General features: G+C 41.4%; 1 protein-coding gene across 2 annotated transcripts in view; it reads left to right on the forward strand.

Annotated features, from left to right (window-relative positions):
* PDE10A (phosphodiesterase 10A) overlaps positions 1–15709 on the forward strand; it is a 360121-nt gene that overhangs the window by 111617 nt on the left and 232795 nt on the right. The window contains exon 2 of one of the 2 annotated variants that reach the window (XM_063390617.1): positions 8798–8958. The exons of the other annotated variant lie outside the window; for it this stretch is intronic. Within the exon in view, the coding sequence (XP_063246687.1) occupies positions 8925–8958 (34 nt within the window). The 5' untranslated portion in view covers positions 8798–8924. The remainder of the gene's footprint in view (positions 1–8797; positions 8959–15709) is intronic. 2 annotated transcript variants of the gene reach the window in all.

Consider the following 15709-nt stretch of genomic DNA (forward strand, 5'->3'; position numbering starts at 1 on the left):
AAAGCCAGATCATTGATTTTTGGAGTACTACTGGGCATGCACTTTTAACTCAGGTATCATCCCAGCTGCGGAGCAGGGGGAGAGGTTTCTCTGCCAGCTGATGATGAAATCTTGCAACCGTCTGCCTCCAAATAGTGTATTTTTAAAAAACATTAGGCTCATGTTTGTTTCTCTCTCTTTTCACTCTTTTTAAAGAAGTAATCCATGACCTCTTTGTGGGATTAAAAAAAAACACCCAACAACAAAACAGTTTATAAAATAAAATTTTAAGGTCAAGTCCACAGAACTGGAGATGGGGAATTTTTCGAAAGAACACATGTTAGTGGGAGACCCAGTTTGCCCCTAAGGTACTGAGAAAGCTTATGGCAGAGCAGAGAAGAGAATACAGGTGACCTCACCACAGCCACAGACATGCTCTCCCTTTTTTAGTTTGGGATTTTTGGGTTTTGTCTTTCCTTTCTGTTGCATTTTTGTTTTTCTCCCGATAGCTTCCATGGCCCTACATGCCACAAAAAAAGTCAGGAAAAACAGCTTTTATTTCTGTTTTCTTGATGACCTTTTAAAAGTTTATAAACAGTCAGAATGGAGCTTGTTGCCATAATAAGAAGCTATAGAATCAATAAAGTTAAGGTGGTTGCTAAGGGAAGGCCATGTATAGTCATGATGTAAGCCTGGGTGCCACAACCCATCCTGTAACAAGAGAGAGGCTTTGTGGGGTGAGGGTGTGTGTGTGTGATTCTTCACAAGGAGGGCTGCTGAAATCTGAATTCAGCTTAGCAGTGTTGATTTAATGTACCTTTCTTTGTTATGGCAACAGAAGGGAACATATCTTTTGAAATATCTAATCTTGCTTCCCTCGTTGACCTTGTTCTTGATAAACAGCATTAAATATCCTTGTAGGAAATATGCTTTAGAGAGTGTGCTAGAAGTATGTGCAGATTCGTATAGCTGCAGAAGTGAAGAGCAGTGAGCTACTTGTAATACAGACTGAATTAGCCCCTCACCTTTTTCCCTTCAAAGTTCACCATTTCAAAGGAATCACCCCAGATACAGCAGCTTTGATGTTGTGAGAGGTGAGTTCTCATCCTTGGCCACTTTGGAGGCTTATCTCAGCATGTAAAATTTTTCTGTGGTTGTAAAGCTTTAACTCAACAGCTGCTGTACTTCTTCTCTTCATGGTGGCTGAAGTCATGAAGACTTCCCTTCAGCCTTGCCATTCCCAGCAGATCTTTTGACCTTTTGGAGGTTTTGGCAGCTGGTCTGACTGAGAAGGACTAGATAGCTAGTCTTGCTAGCTGGGCAGTGGCATGACGATGGCTAGAGAATCAGTTTTTGGGTGCCTGCACTTTTCCTCAGCCTTTTTGGTGTGCTTCTTGGCTGCAGCTGGACCATCAAAGCATTGTGTGTTGAACAATTGCTGAACAAAATGGGATTTAAAAAAACACAATATGGATTGTCAGCTCAAGGTTACTGCACAATCAGAGTGAAGTGTTAAGTCATAATGCAAATATTTTTACTTCAGGTGTTTATAAAAGTAATATAGAGAACAGGATATCTCAGAGGTGTTTAATGAGAGAATTAGGAATGGTTCCCCTGAAGGCCTCCAAATCAGATCTCACTTAAGGTAGCAGCACTTGCAAACTGGGAATATTTGGCAGAGGAAAGAAATTATTTAATTGATTTCTGGCTCTCATCACAAAATAAAAGCCCTGGAAAAGTGCTAGGTACCATTCTCAGAGAGACCAGCAGTTCCATCACCATAGAGATTTATCCTCTTGAGCTGCTGCTTTTGTGAGTCAGGGTTAACACTCTGGCTGGGCTGACTGCTGCCAGTGCTTGTATCTACCTTCCTTCTGCCAAGAGCTTTTGCTCCGGAAAGGTTAGTCAGCCAATCTGGAGGTCAAACAAGACATGGAGGACAAATATCACTTTGCAGTTTGTTCTATCAGTGGTAGGAGATGGGTTTTAGTGCTGCAGTCTTCATCATGCCTAGTCCCAATCTGAAAAATACAGAGTACCTCATGGACAGGAGATGTACAAATTTGTGTAAAACAGCGTTATAAAATTGCTTATATGTGCAGGGTTTGATTAGTAGTTGTCTTCCTTTTTTTTTTTTTTTTTTTTTTTTTTTTTTTTTTTTTTTTTTGACTCTTGGAGTTTTAATTTTTTTCATTAGGTTGGTGTGAGTCACTGTTGGTGAGAATGCAGGAAGGGGTGTGTTTTGAAGAAGGGAATATAAAGGCCAAGAGATAAGCTGCATGCATTCCAGGTTAGGGGAGTATATTTTGGAAGGTTTTGGCTCTACAAGTGACAAACTGTAAATACAGTTAAAGTATTTTGGGATTACGAGCCAATGGAGCTTATTCTTTTGTGTCAGCTATCAATTGGCAGTCCTCAAAGAAATCAGCTTTAAAGGTTTCAAAAAGACTTACATTTATTTCCCTTGTTTTACTGAATTTGGTTTTTTGTTTTGGAATTTTCTGCAGGGCACCTTGTCAGTATGTTGCTTATAAATGATATTGCTGTGGGCTTGGATAACAGCACAGAGCACAGCTGGAAAAGATACACCTTGCAAGCTCCTTCCTTGCCTTAAATATGCTCTACAAGTTTCAGGTAGCTTTCTGCACTTTTTGGGTGGTCCCTCCATGCTCCTCAGAGGTGCCTGGCCAGCTGGCCATGCTGGCATGTTGAAGCACAAGGGAGAGAAGCTCCTCCTTCCTTCTCTACATCTTCTTCGTAACAAGCCCTGGGCAGGAGCTGTGGCTTCTGGTGCATGTGCTACACCCGTGACCTGGCATCTGAGTAGCTCTGCTTAATCCACACGTGTGTGAGTAGGGCTTGTTTCTGCTGCCTGTGCGTTGCCCTATTGATGATAACAATCTAGCCTTTAGAGTGTTTTCTACTTGGCAAAATCGCCCATAACCAACCATTGTTTAGATTAATGCTGACCTTGTAACTTGTGATGAACCCAAGACCTACGCAAACAGAAAGTGAATAGCCACAGTTGAAAAGTATCTTATCAGATATTTGAAAGAATAATAAACAAGAGGAAGTGGATAAAAGAATGCCTTTCAGTCAGACCTTATTAGAACAGAGCTTCATGGCCTGGCTTCTGTGATGATAGACAGGTCCAGTCAAGGATAACACTGAACCAATGCTGTTCTACTTTCTTTGAGGTAGTCACAGTACTCCCCTCTGTCACCTGGCCTGTACTGACGCAAAGACATCCACATCATTGTCCCAAAGTTACTGCCTAGCATCATTTCAGGATCTGTTTTGGGCAGTCTGGCTGATATTGTTGCACTTCTATTACTATATATTTGTAAAATACATTTATATAATTGTAACTCAACATAGAGAATAATGACTGAGCATTTTTGTCTTTGCAGTCTCTGGTTTGGGGATAATTTACAATTTCCCTGCAATTTCAAAGAGGATGCCTAAGGAAAAAAACCTTTCAAATTCAGATTTTATTTCACTATGTAAGTCCTCTATTGCTTTTGAGTCCAGGAACCACATTCAAGCAGTTTGTCAGACTTTTGCCTTTGGAGAAGGGCTTTTCAAGGCAGGCACAGAAAGCCTTAGCTGGCATTAGTGTATCTGGACTGCCACAAACCACCATGGTGAATAAAGTAGTATCAGCTCTGCTCTCTCTCCCATGCTGCCTTTGTGGCCTCCTTTGGGGTGCTTCTTGTTTTAAATAGTTTAAACTGCAAAACCAATCCAAAGCGTAGAATTGATCTAAATGGTCATCTAAACATTTAAAGCCTTAAGGCCAAATCAAGCTGTAACTATTAATGCGAGCAGTTCTGTTGATGTCAGTGGGTTTTCTCACTTAAGCATACTAGATTTGATAGCTAGGTTAGAGATTATCAAGGTTTTTAAATGTTTAAGGGGGGAAAATCCCCAACCAAACAGAAGCTCTTGGTGCCTCTTAAACTGAGGCAGTGCTTGTTTGGTTTTTTGGCAGGGGAGGGGATGCAGGGAACAAGAAGCATCTGAAAATGTAAGCAGAGCATTGGTTTTACTTTCTAAACTTCTATATAAGTGTAATAACTAAAGAAGTGTGTGGGGACACCAAGGTCCAAGGCAGACACCTCCCAGAGCCACCCAGGCTTCTGACTGCTTTTTCTTGACTGGGATTTGTTGGGTTTCAGATGTTCAGCTGGCTAAATCAACTTGGTGAGAAAGGAAGCAAACTAAAGGTCTAGTAAATGCAAGGAAGAGGAACAAATTGCTTGGGATTAAGATGATATTACAAACTAAAGGTAAAAAAAATGTATTTTAGCTTTAAAATTACCCTGCTGCAGCCCTTAGCGTCCTAAAATCTGAAAAAGGCCTCTAGTGCCCAGATACTTTTCTTTTTTCTCTAGCTTTTTCAGTTTACCCAGTAAGGTATTGATTCTTTCTTCAAATTTTGCCGTGCTATACTATTACACCAGTATGCTGTAATACTGCTGCTGTTTCAAACTCATAGTCACTTATCCCTGGGAAATGCATGTCTGGAGGACTGCAGAAAGAGAAACTGGCAGCAAAGGACAGAGAGGAGGCTGTGTGTCCAGCCTTGGCCTCTCCCTTGTCTGCACCTGAGATGCCTCACCAACCCAGCCTCTTGAAGGAGGAATGGCTTTTGCGTTGAAGAAGCACTGATTGCGATCCACTGCACAGAGTTTTGACACTCTGCACTTTAAAGGGAACATTTTGAAGTTAATCTCTCTGGCAGTTCTGTACAATGTGAGGTTGAGTTTTATGAAGCCAGCGCTGTAAAATGGAGCAACTTTGGGTTGGTGCAGTACCTAAGTAATCCCAAGAGCACTTTGCAAAGTGGCAAAGTACATATGAATACAGCGTGTGCGTAGGCAGGAGATAACAAGGAGCTGAGGAGAAGAACAGTTTTGCTAGGGAGGAGGTGGAATGAAGTGGGAGTGGGGCTCCAAGCCCCAACGCTGAGCCTCTGCAGCACCTTTAGCTGCTGCATGGCCAGGCAAGAATGAAGGATGAGATGCCAGGGGGGCAGCTGGAGCAGGCTGGATGAGGGCACGAGGGCCACAAGCAGGGCAAACCTGATTTTGTGTAGGGCTCTGGGCATTTTATTTCCCTTCATGTCTCTGCCATACCAGTTCACAAGACATGACTGGCAGCTTTGCCTTGTAATTTATTTGATCACGGTAGCTTTTTTGACAGGCTTCCTTGTGATTTTTTAATATATCAACTGGAGTTTAATAATAGCCTGCTATTAAGTCCTTTTGTTTCTCCCTTGGGATTTTCTTATGACTGTTGCCTCTCTTAACTATTTGAAGCTCTGAATCTCTTTCCCAACTGTGAAGAGCTTAGTAGAGTGAGTGCCCGCGTAATATGTAAAAACATTTAGCAGAATTGTTGTTATGCTTAGGAATTAATAAATGCCAGTATTGAGGGTAATGGAAGGTTAAATCAAGCTTGCTTAATTTACAGGGGTATTCCTATTAAGTTCAGCAGGACAGGCTGGGTGTAGGATGGTCTCCAGAAGGATTTTATTTTTAAATTTAAATTTTATTTCCACTCATCTTTTGAAGAAGAATTTTATCATTAGCTCCAGGATCAAGTGCTCTCTGAAGAGAAAAACCTCAGTGAGAGCAAAAGTGAACAAAATAAAGTAAATTCTGCAGTATATATAATGGCTTTGAATTATGAAAGACAGTAAAAGGAAAGGGGCTATATGCATTTAATCAGAGTAGGGTAAGCACATCTAAATGGCACCTAATGGTACATGATTATGTTCTGTAATGGGGGAGCCAAAATCCTGTTCTTTTCCTTATTCCCCTGACACTGTTGGTGCTGTATCTTTCACTATCTGTTTTCTATCTCCAAACATGGTAGGCACACCTGGTTTTTTCTGCTCTTTGGTTTTACTACTATTTTTCAAGAAATTCAAAAGTATTTGTCTTCCACTTATTCCCTTTGTTATGCAGTGCTGAAATGGGGATAGCACAAAGCCTGATCTCACCCGCCAGTATTCAAGTGTGCACAGGGAGACTCCGACCTTTCTTTATCTCTTCTCGTCTGCTTGCTACCACTCTGGTTGTTCAGCCCCGGTGTGATCAGTCAGATTTCTCCCCCATTCCTCTCCAACTCAGACTTTACTGTAGTCCTTGCCAGAAAAGCTGTGTGCCAGATATGGCTACAGTTTGCTGAATTTGGAGTCAGAGTTCACAGGCAGACATTGGTTTGTGCTAATCCCAGATGATGTTTGCAGTGTAATGTAATGTAGCTGTGTTAAGCCCTGCGTGCCAGCAACAGGCACAGATTTGCACTTGTGGTGTAGTTGTGGGAGAAGGGCGTAACAGCAGTAACAGGATGGCTGCTGCAAGGAGCTGTACCAGTTCAACCCTCTGCCCATGTGTTGGAAGGATAGCAGCAAAGATACTTGGGTGTGCCCACCCACCCACACCAACAATAAGGATCATAAAGGAAGAGGAACTGACAGTGATTTTCAGAGTAATCACTTTTTTGTAGAACACAGACATGCAGAAGTCCTCAGGTTCCAGCAACTGTCCCCAAAGCCAGTCAGTTCAGCAGATGATGATTTTGTGGTTTGATCTTACCACTGGAACATATATGGATTGAACGAATTTCCTGATTTCAACTTTTATTAAATGAGGAACATCTTCCACGATATTATGCAGCCAAGGATTATTCCTTTGTCTGCAGTGTGAAATTCCTTTAGTCTTTTTACATTTTCTCTTTTGTCTTTTTCCTCCTTGTTTGCAATGACATTTGTTATGACCATTGGAAGGAAATGTTATTCTGCTTAGCTAATATTTTGGTTCCTCTTGCATAATTAGAGGACTTCAGTGGAAGGCTGAGTTGAGGTCACACACCACAGCTGTATGGTGGTGATGCCTAGACTAGAACTTCCATACGTGCTGAGGAGCATGGCTCAAGAGATCCACTCACAGTGAAGGAGACTAATTGTACATTTCAAAAAGTCTGGTAAAATAACTTTAAATAAAGAAAATTACATTATGAAATGGTTTGGGTTGGAAAGGACTGTAAAGGTCATCCCGTTCCAACTCCCCTTCCATGGGCAGTGACGCCTTCCACTAGACCAGGTTGCTGAAGCACCATGCAACCTGGCCTTGAACACGTCCAGGGATGGGGAGTTCACAAGTTCTCAGGGCAGCATGTTCCACTGTCTAGATCTTGCACTTTTCTGAGTTTCCCCACAGGCTTTCTGAAATAATCAAAACCAGCAGAAAGCTCCAAATCCAAGCTAATTTTGAAGTAAACGCTATGAACTTTTCAGAACCCTTAAGCCATTTCAGGGAATGTTGCATTAACTGTAGCTATATAGCATTTTTCCAGAGCATTGATAAGTGATTGATGATGCAAAACCAGGGACATTAATAGAAAATGACACATGTATTTTGTAACCAATAGAAATACGAAGTAAGGAAGAAAAAATACTGCTCCCTTAGTGAAAAGATAGAGAAAGAAACTTCAATCCCCTCCTACACATCGTGTCCTGTTCTGTTCCCCAATGCAATGAAGACAAGAGGAGAAGAGGGATCAGAATTTATTTATAATTTTGGCACCAGGGATAAAAATAAATGGCTGAAAGTTTATGGAAGTTCTTTGTAACTTTCTGGATTTTTAAGTATGAATAGAGCGTATGGAGAAACTAGTATGCACCTTTCTTCTTTCCACTAGTTTGTCATTACCTCTGCATTTTTGTGTCTCAAGTGCCTGCTTATTGCAGGAACCAGGGGGCTGAATCACTCCAGGCAGCCCACAGGTCTGGTGACTTCATTTCCTAGGTTATATAAAATCCAAACTTCCTAACAAATTGTCTGCAGGAAGTGTTTACCACATTGATATAGAACAATTAGAGTGCACAAAAACCTGACCAGGTTGAAAAAACAATTACATGAAATATTGACATTATTTATAAAGACCTTTAAACACAGCAGAGGAGTTTCCAGCCAGTGAGCCACCAACTAACCTACCTACCTGAGTTCTGGAGCAGCAGTATTTAGTTAGCTGTCAGGGCTAGATTTAGCATGAAGGGTGGCGACCTGCGTGGAAAAAATGCAATTAAGGCATTATGTCTAGTTTGTTCCATTCTCTCTAATAAATTGCTCACCTGTGTAGAACAAGAGATCTTATATTAATATTTGTTAGCATGGATATTCAGTATGTCTGCGGAGGTCCCTAGAGTTAGTTTATTTAGAATTAGTCTGGATTTAAATAGTCCAGCTAACAACTGAGTATGTTGTTTTGTGTGGGGAGATGGCCTCCTACTGCAAAAACTTGCTCCTGTTCTGAGGTGTTTGGAGCCATGAAGAATGAGGGCTCTCTGCACTGGTGTGGGGATGCTGCAGGAAATAGAGTTGAGAGAAACAAGAGCCACCCATTAATCTCTCACTCCACAGAGTTAAAAGTTAGACAAGTATTTCCCTATCCTATGTATTCTACAGGCTCTTGGGTACCTCTTTCACACCCAAAGTGCATCTTTTCCCTGACAAATCATTCTTTATAATACAAAACAGCAAGAAAACAAAAAGAAACAGAAAACTTTTGACAACATGCTGCTTTTAAATTCATGGTTTTGCTTTCTAAAGACCCCAACCAAAACAAATTCTTATGGAGCTGTTACTGGCTTCTTATGGAAGCTGTGTTTGGTAAGCCTTGATTCTCTGATCAAGTTCTGTTAGTTAGTTTTATGGTTTGCAAATTCTCATCAGGATGGCAAGCTTCTGTTCATTTAACACTGCAAATTACACCTATCAAAAGAATTTTTATCAACATGTGTAAACAGAACCTTGGCTCGGAGTTGGAAAAGAAGAAGGATGCAGCTGCTGTGATGTGCTGTCCAGCATTACCTTTATGCAGAAGATGAAGCAGCAGAGAAATTGGGAAAAATACATCTTCACATTCAGCTGGAAATGTGGAAATGCAGAAAGCAAGTCAGCAAGCTACGTAAGTGAACTGGTATTTGGCTGTTTCAGCATAACTTTAAGTAAGATCTGAAACAGATATTGCTTTGACTGCTATTTTGTATGCAGCAATGGAAATTTGTTCTCTGAATCGTGACTATCTTGAGAGTTCTTGCTTGGAGGTGAAGAGTGCTCACCTCTAGGGAGTCCCCAGTGTAACTTTTTGTCCTTAGATTCTTAAGTCAGAATACTTGGTGGTGCATAGGACTTACTCAAATTCAGCCACTAAGGGGATTGGTGCCATACACCAGTGCTGTCAAAGGCTTAAATTTCCCAAATGACCCACTTAAGTGGTGCACAACTTCTTTTAGCCACATGTTTTCTGTTATGGAAATTTCCCTGTTAGGACTATCTGTCAGGAGGCTAATTGTTTAACGTTTGGGTTTTTTGCTTTTAGCTGATAGCATTCAGATCTCTTGCTATGAAATTGCAGCTTTCTTTAGTTTTGCAAGAAAGCCTCGCTTCTGCAAAGTATCTGGCTAATTTCTTGCCTAACTTCAGTGACAAATGTTTGGCTATTGCAGGGTCTTTAATGTGTTATCTTTGTAGAAGGCTGTAATACTGCAGTCTGCAAATTTCCCATTTAAAGCAACACTCGTTTTTTAAGACCATCTCCATTGGTATAAAATGCCTTTCTCACTTTAAGTTTTCTCATCTGTGAAGGGATTGTGATATTTTGTTACTCTGACAAAATACTGAAACCTCTGGACAGCAGACTTGTATGGCTCTTAAATATCATGCTACACTTCTGTGTCAGGACTCTTAAATGGAAATAGTTCGATTTTCAGAGATAGGGTACAAATACAACTGAAATGAAACCTAAGACATCACCCTGTGTACATTAAAGTGCATTGACTATAGGAATCAAGATCTCATGAAGGAGTATGGATTATTACTATGTGCTGAAACTGTCAGTATTTAAACTTGAATGTAACCAAATATAGAGCTAGGGACTTTAGTTTTTACATCTGAATTTGGAGAGAGTTTGACATTTACAAAATTATGAGCTTTTATTTTGTTGCAGTTTTGGCAGGCCCAAAGCATCTCAGAGGGGGCATCTAAAATTACTAAATACTTTTAAGCTTTTGGCCTTAGAATTTAGATTCTGCTACCCATTTTCTCTTTGCTGGGATGCAGCCACTTAAAGCATAAGTCTTAAAGATTCAAACAGAGATAAATTCTTCAATTCGTGTCATTATTCATGTTGGTATCTAAACCAGTGTCCTCCAAATTTATGCTGAAATTTGTAAAGAGAGTGTGCTCTTAACATAGCGTTTCATGTTAGAGAATGAAAAAGCCTTTCTGTGGTTTGACTCAGCTTTAAGTTGTATTGCAGGTCTTGACTATGCACGGGGACATGCATGTAGATTGAGCTCTTGTTGTAACAATAAAAATTATATGTCTTTGATGCATCCTTTATTGCATGAATCAACCTTTAGCGCTATTAAACTGCTTGTGGGGATTTTTTAAAGACTGCTTGAGTCCTCTGAGAATTCATTCTTTCTGTTTCCCAAGTCTGCCTGTTATCATTTTAAAACAAACAAATAACTTTCCTACCCCCTTCACACCCAATCAGTCCTGAAGAAAAAACTGTCAGCTTTAGAAATGTGGTAAATGTGGGGAGAGTAAATGGCTTTTTTTTTTTTTCTTTAATCACCTTGTCTTTGGGAGGAAAGATCTGAATGGTGATCAGCAGAAGTGTTTGGAAAATACATAAGTAAAGAGCTTAATGGAAAATAGAGCATGTACATTTCTCCTCTTAATAAAACAAAAACAAATTCTGAGTGTCTGGGTAGGAATATAATGGAAGCAAAGGTGATTGTTTACAATGTAGTAATAAAGCCAGGAAGGGTGTTTTCAGCTCTGCTTGCTCTGCTGCATGGCTTTTGAGCTATCACGGCAGAGCGTATGTGAGAAATTGCCATCATTATACTGAGTCTGGAAAAGGTAGATGCAGTTCTTTCCGTGGGCTTATTGTGCCCCGGGAGCTGGGCAGTCCTTAGGTCTCTGGAAATCTGTAACCAGGGTGGGGTCTGGTTTGGTGTTTGGCTCATAGATGTGTCACTGAGCTGCTGTGTCTGATCCCTTGAAGTGGTTTCTCCAATGTGTTGTTCTGGCCTTGCCTTTCCTGTCCTGGAGAGGCTTGAGGCACTGATGCAGAATCAGCTCTCACCTCATATTGCCCAGGCACTCCCCTTAAGCTGGAAAAAGATTTCCATGCACAGATTAGGTAGTTCAGTGTTTGCTGTGTGACGCTATGGGATTCACAGTGTGAGCTGATTCACCATGTACCTGGTAGCATGTGTGTGCATATTTATATTGCAGGTACTTCCTGCAGGTATCCCTTGCTGTGAGGCCCCTGGTTACTCAACAGCTTTCTTACAAGTTACTACTCTTAGTAACAGATGGAAAGATCTGGCTTTGGGGAACTGGGAGGTTCTGGCTAAGATGCAGGGACACGGGGTGGGTAAGAAGTAATAGTGTGTGGGGGCAAGTGAATGTCAGCAATATTCTACAAGTGCATGTCTTTGTTGTCTATACTCAGCTGTAGAAATCCCAGCCATCAGTGTCAATGAAGCAGTCCTATAGAATAAAGGCCATCATCTTTTGTGAGCCCTGTAGCAGAGTGGTGCTCTCATTAGCTGTGTCTGAGGGAGCAGTCTGAGGGAAAGGTCCTGTCTGGCTTTGAACACCTACAGAATCAGAGCTCTGCATCATGGCACTGGTGGGAAGGAAATCTGGCCTTCAGGCAGTACTTTGTAAAATGCAAGCAGGTTCTCCTTTTATTTTCTTTTAGTGGCCGAGATGGAATGCCATTTTGACCCAGTCAGACAAAATCAGTGTGATTCCATTTGTATCTGTCAAACTCAACTGCAAAATGATTTGTTTATCAAATTACTTGTATGTAATGTATGTCTTCAGTGTGGTACAAGACAGAGCAACTCTGCCTGTCTTTTGAAGAATTCAGATAGGATTAGGGCTTCAGCAAGTGTAAAATTGGCCTTTAGTTTGGTGGAGAAATGCTAGACAACATAGGTTATATCTTCCGTGGTCTGTAGCTACTGATGTAAATGCTGAATGCTTCAGTTTGTGCCTCCCTTAGCATGACTTAACAAAATTAAGCTGGTATAAAAAAAATAAGAAATATAAAAAAAAAAAGTAGAAGAACAGAATAATCTTTTCTGTACACCAAAAGTATTTAATCCAAAAATCATAAAAACTCTTATTCATGAGACTGAAAACCAGGGCATTACCTGAGTCATGGTACACAATCTCTTGTTAAAAATCTCTCAAAAGTGCCAAATATCAGTTTGCACTCTGAGATAAACATCCTTTTTTAGCAGACTTGTACAAACTGGCAAGAGGGATATGCCTGATGGTGCATACAACTACCTACATGCCCCATCACCTCTTGGCTGTCACTTACAGGTTCTGAAGGAGTCAGGGCTTAGCTGTTCTGTTACATTTTTTGTGTGATATAAGGGAAGTCAATTCTGGTTTATATTTCTGCCCAATTAGTATAAAATGCAGATAGAGAAGCACCAGGATGCTACAGAGATAAGCCCAGGTAAATCCTCCAGTAGGTTCTGTGGGCTATCCACCTAGCTTGCTGTTTTTGGAAAGAAGCAGACCTGCTTTTGACAGTGTGTTTTGTGTGTGATGATGTTGTAGATAGCAAAAAGACAAACACTTCTGTTTTGCCAATTGTGTTCAGCTTTACAAAAACAACATAGTTAAAATTGGGGTTGGGTGAGATTATGTAAACCATTTAAAATGAAGATAACCTTTTTTAATAGTCTGAGTTTTTAAATGAAAGTGGCTGTGGGTGGATGCTGGGAGGTGCAGAGAAGCAGGCAATGAAGGACACACTGGGGAAAAAATGTATCTCTTTACCAAGGTCTCATCCCATGGAAATTCAGGCTGTCCTCCCAAGGTCTGCAGCTCTCCCACAATTGCAGAGCAGTGACTGCCTGTGAGAGGAACATCCTGGGATTCCCCTCTGCAGTGCTATGAAGCTGTCATTTTTAGCAATGTCACTACTGCTTCCTGTTTATAGGAAATTCATAGTGGGAATAAGATTGTTTGGGATTACCTCTCAAATAAAGTCAAAGTCCTGAGAGCCAGAACTGTGGCTCTTTTGACCACTAATGCACTCCTGTTGCTGTAACTCAGCTTTTCCACCTTCTCTTTGGTGCTTTCTCCTGCTGGGAGCTGGATTTCTGTCCCATCAAACAGTGGGAGGCTTGGTAGGGGCAAATCCTCGATGTTACACTGCCCACCTTGTTGAATTTTTTTGGTCTGTGGCTCACGGCTGATGTGGGCATTTTTACTTTGGTTGTATAAAATAAACGTAGCTGGTTTCTCTCATCTGGAGGAGGCTAAGTATCTTGGTTAGTGCCTGAAGGAGAACTCACTTAGCCTGCTGTCTTTCCTCACTACTTTCCACACTCCTCTTGTCCTTACTCTCAGGAATTGCATAGTTATCCTGTTTCCATCTGTTGGTACTGGCCTTAGTTTCCTATGACTTTTACTGCTTTTGGTCCTCTCGAGCTGTTTCACATCATTAGTGTTAAAATGAGCTCCTGCTCCTTCTGGTCTGCCCCCTTAGTGTTGAGTGGTGGTGATCTCTGTCTTCTTCTCAGTCACTGTTTGATAGGGTGAAGGATCACTGACCAAAATGCTTGTTATGGAGAGAAAAATTAAGGATTGCATCTGCCTATGAAGGATGCCATGCAGCTAGTAAAGATTTTTTCCTTATTCCCTGAAATGTCTACGTCTCTCTGCGTTTTAAGCACAGGAACGGAATTAAGGGATAAAATATCCTCTTCATTATCATTAAGAACATTGCTTCATGGCCTCTTTTATAAATCAGTAACGGAGGGTAATGGAGCAGAAGGTTCTCTCTGAGATCTTAATTAATCCAAGCAGAGATGTGTGTCTGTGATGTGAGTTAGGATTAGAAATTAGTTCTAAAAACAAAGCAGCCTATGCAAAATTGATGAACATTGGCCTATAAAACAATTCAGTGAATGAGTTCTCATTTGTAATGTGGCATTCCTTGAAATAATTGGCCAACGCAGTCTTCATCACAGGAGCTAGTAAAGTCTGAATGAATAATTTTATCGCTTTAAGTTAATTTATGGTGGTGTGGAGAGGGTGACAGATGTGTTCCTTCACTGAGCCAGACCCTGGAGGTCTTATAAAAAGATGCTCTTTTTACTTTTTGAGCTGCACCTTGAATACAGAGGCCTGTGATCTGCTTCGGTGGTTCAGCCAATCTCTGAGGGAGGGAAGGTATCCAGGAAAAAAGTGTAAGAGTATGTATGTGGGCATCAGAGAAGAGAGAGGGGTTGGAGGAATGACAGGCTTCCATGTCAAAAAGTGAACATCTCCCCTACGCACGCCTGCAGGAGTGGGTGTTGAGGGGAGGCTGACTGCCTGACTTGCTTCTGGAAATCTTCCATGTTTTCAGCAGAGTGAAAAGAACATTATTTTATTGCTATTAAAAAGTGCTTCTGCACTTACAGTGTCTGTAAGGGAGTATTACAGTGCTGCTCAGTGGAAGGTTAGCTGAAACTCACAGGATATGTTTAGTCTGATGCCTTGGGGGGCCTCAATCTGTATTGCATCTGTAATGGTCTCAAAGTACAAAGGATTAGGAGGTTCCCGTGGTCAGTAATGGGATACAGGAGGCCATCACCTGGGACAAGGATGCTCTTTGGTGAGCTGTGGGAGGGGAAAGGTAGGCCACGAGGATTATGAGCAAAGAGAGGCAAGAAAAAGCATGTAAGAGGACACAGCATTGTCCAGGGGAAAGAAAGGTGAGTAATGCTCATTTCCAAAGGCTCCAAGTATAGAGTGGCCTCCTTGGAGCAAGGCAATACATTACTCTGAAAAAAAAGTGTCTGTGTATATGGGCTGGGGTATGTGGCACCAGGACTGAAGGACAATGGTGGTGACAAATAAAAGATGGTGGCTCTTGTGCTTCTCAGGAAGCATCCTCAACGAGAAGAAATTTTTGCAAGGAATGAGTTCTGCCAAACTATTGATTTTCTATCTATATATACTTTTTTTTTTTTCACCTGGTGCTTTATTCTGTGGGGAGACTATGTTGCCCGACATTTCCTGTTGCTGTTTGGGTAAGATATCTCATTTCAGCCAAAAGAATATGGGGAGATGAGAATGATAAGGTGTTTGGTGGCCAGCTGCCCCTGTACATGATAGGGGCACAGAAGATGGGGGCTTGCCAGAAAGGTGCCTTGTTTGGGCACTGTTACTGTGGCACACTTGCTCTATCTATGCTGACTGTTGCTCTGCTATTCAGAGAAGTCAGCTGCCTCCCTTTGCTCCTCACAGCATAGCAAGTTTGATGAGTGTGGTACAGTCTGAGCAACAGGTCTGGTGTGTTGCATTGCCCTGCCCAAGCTTCAGGAATCAAGCTCAGGACTGCTCAGTAGGTACTTCCAGACAGCCCCAACTACCGGGATCTGCATATTTTATTATACCTCCCATCATTTCTTCATTTTCTTTTAGTAAAAGGTGGGACCAAGCAGTTTGCTTAGATGCCTTCCTGAGCCCACAGTGCAATGGGATAAGAGTGCCTGGAGGTGGTTATTCTGATCATGGTCTTGTTATTTTTATAGTTAGATTAGGTAGCCTTCTGTACTACCTTTAGGCACTTTGTGTAGCCCTCTCATCAGTATTACCACCCCAGTGGCATCAGCCAAACTGGG

The sequence above is a fragment of the Prinia subflava genome, chromosome 2, assembly GCF_021018805.1.
Source record: "Prinia subflava isolate CZ2003 ecotype Zambia chromosome 2, Cam_Psub_1.2, whole genome shotgun sequence".
NCBI classification, from domain to species: domain Eukaryota; kingdom Metazoa; phylum Chordata; class Aves; order Passeriformes; family Cisticolidae; genus Prinia; species Prinia subflava.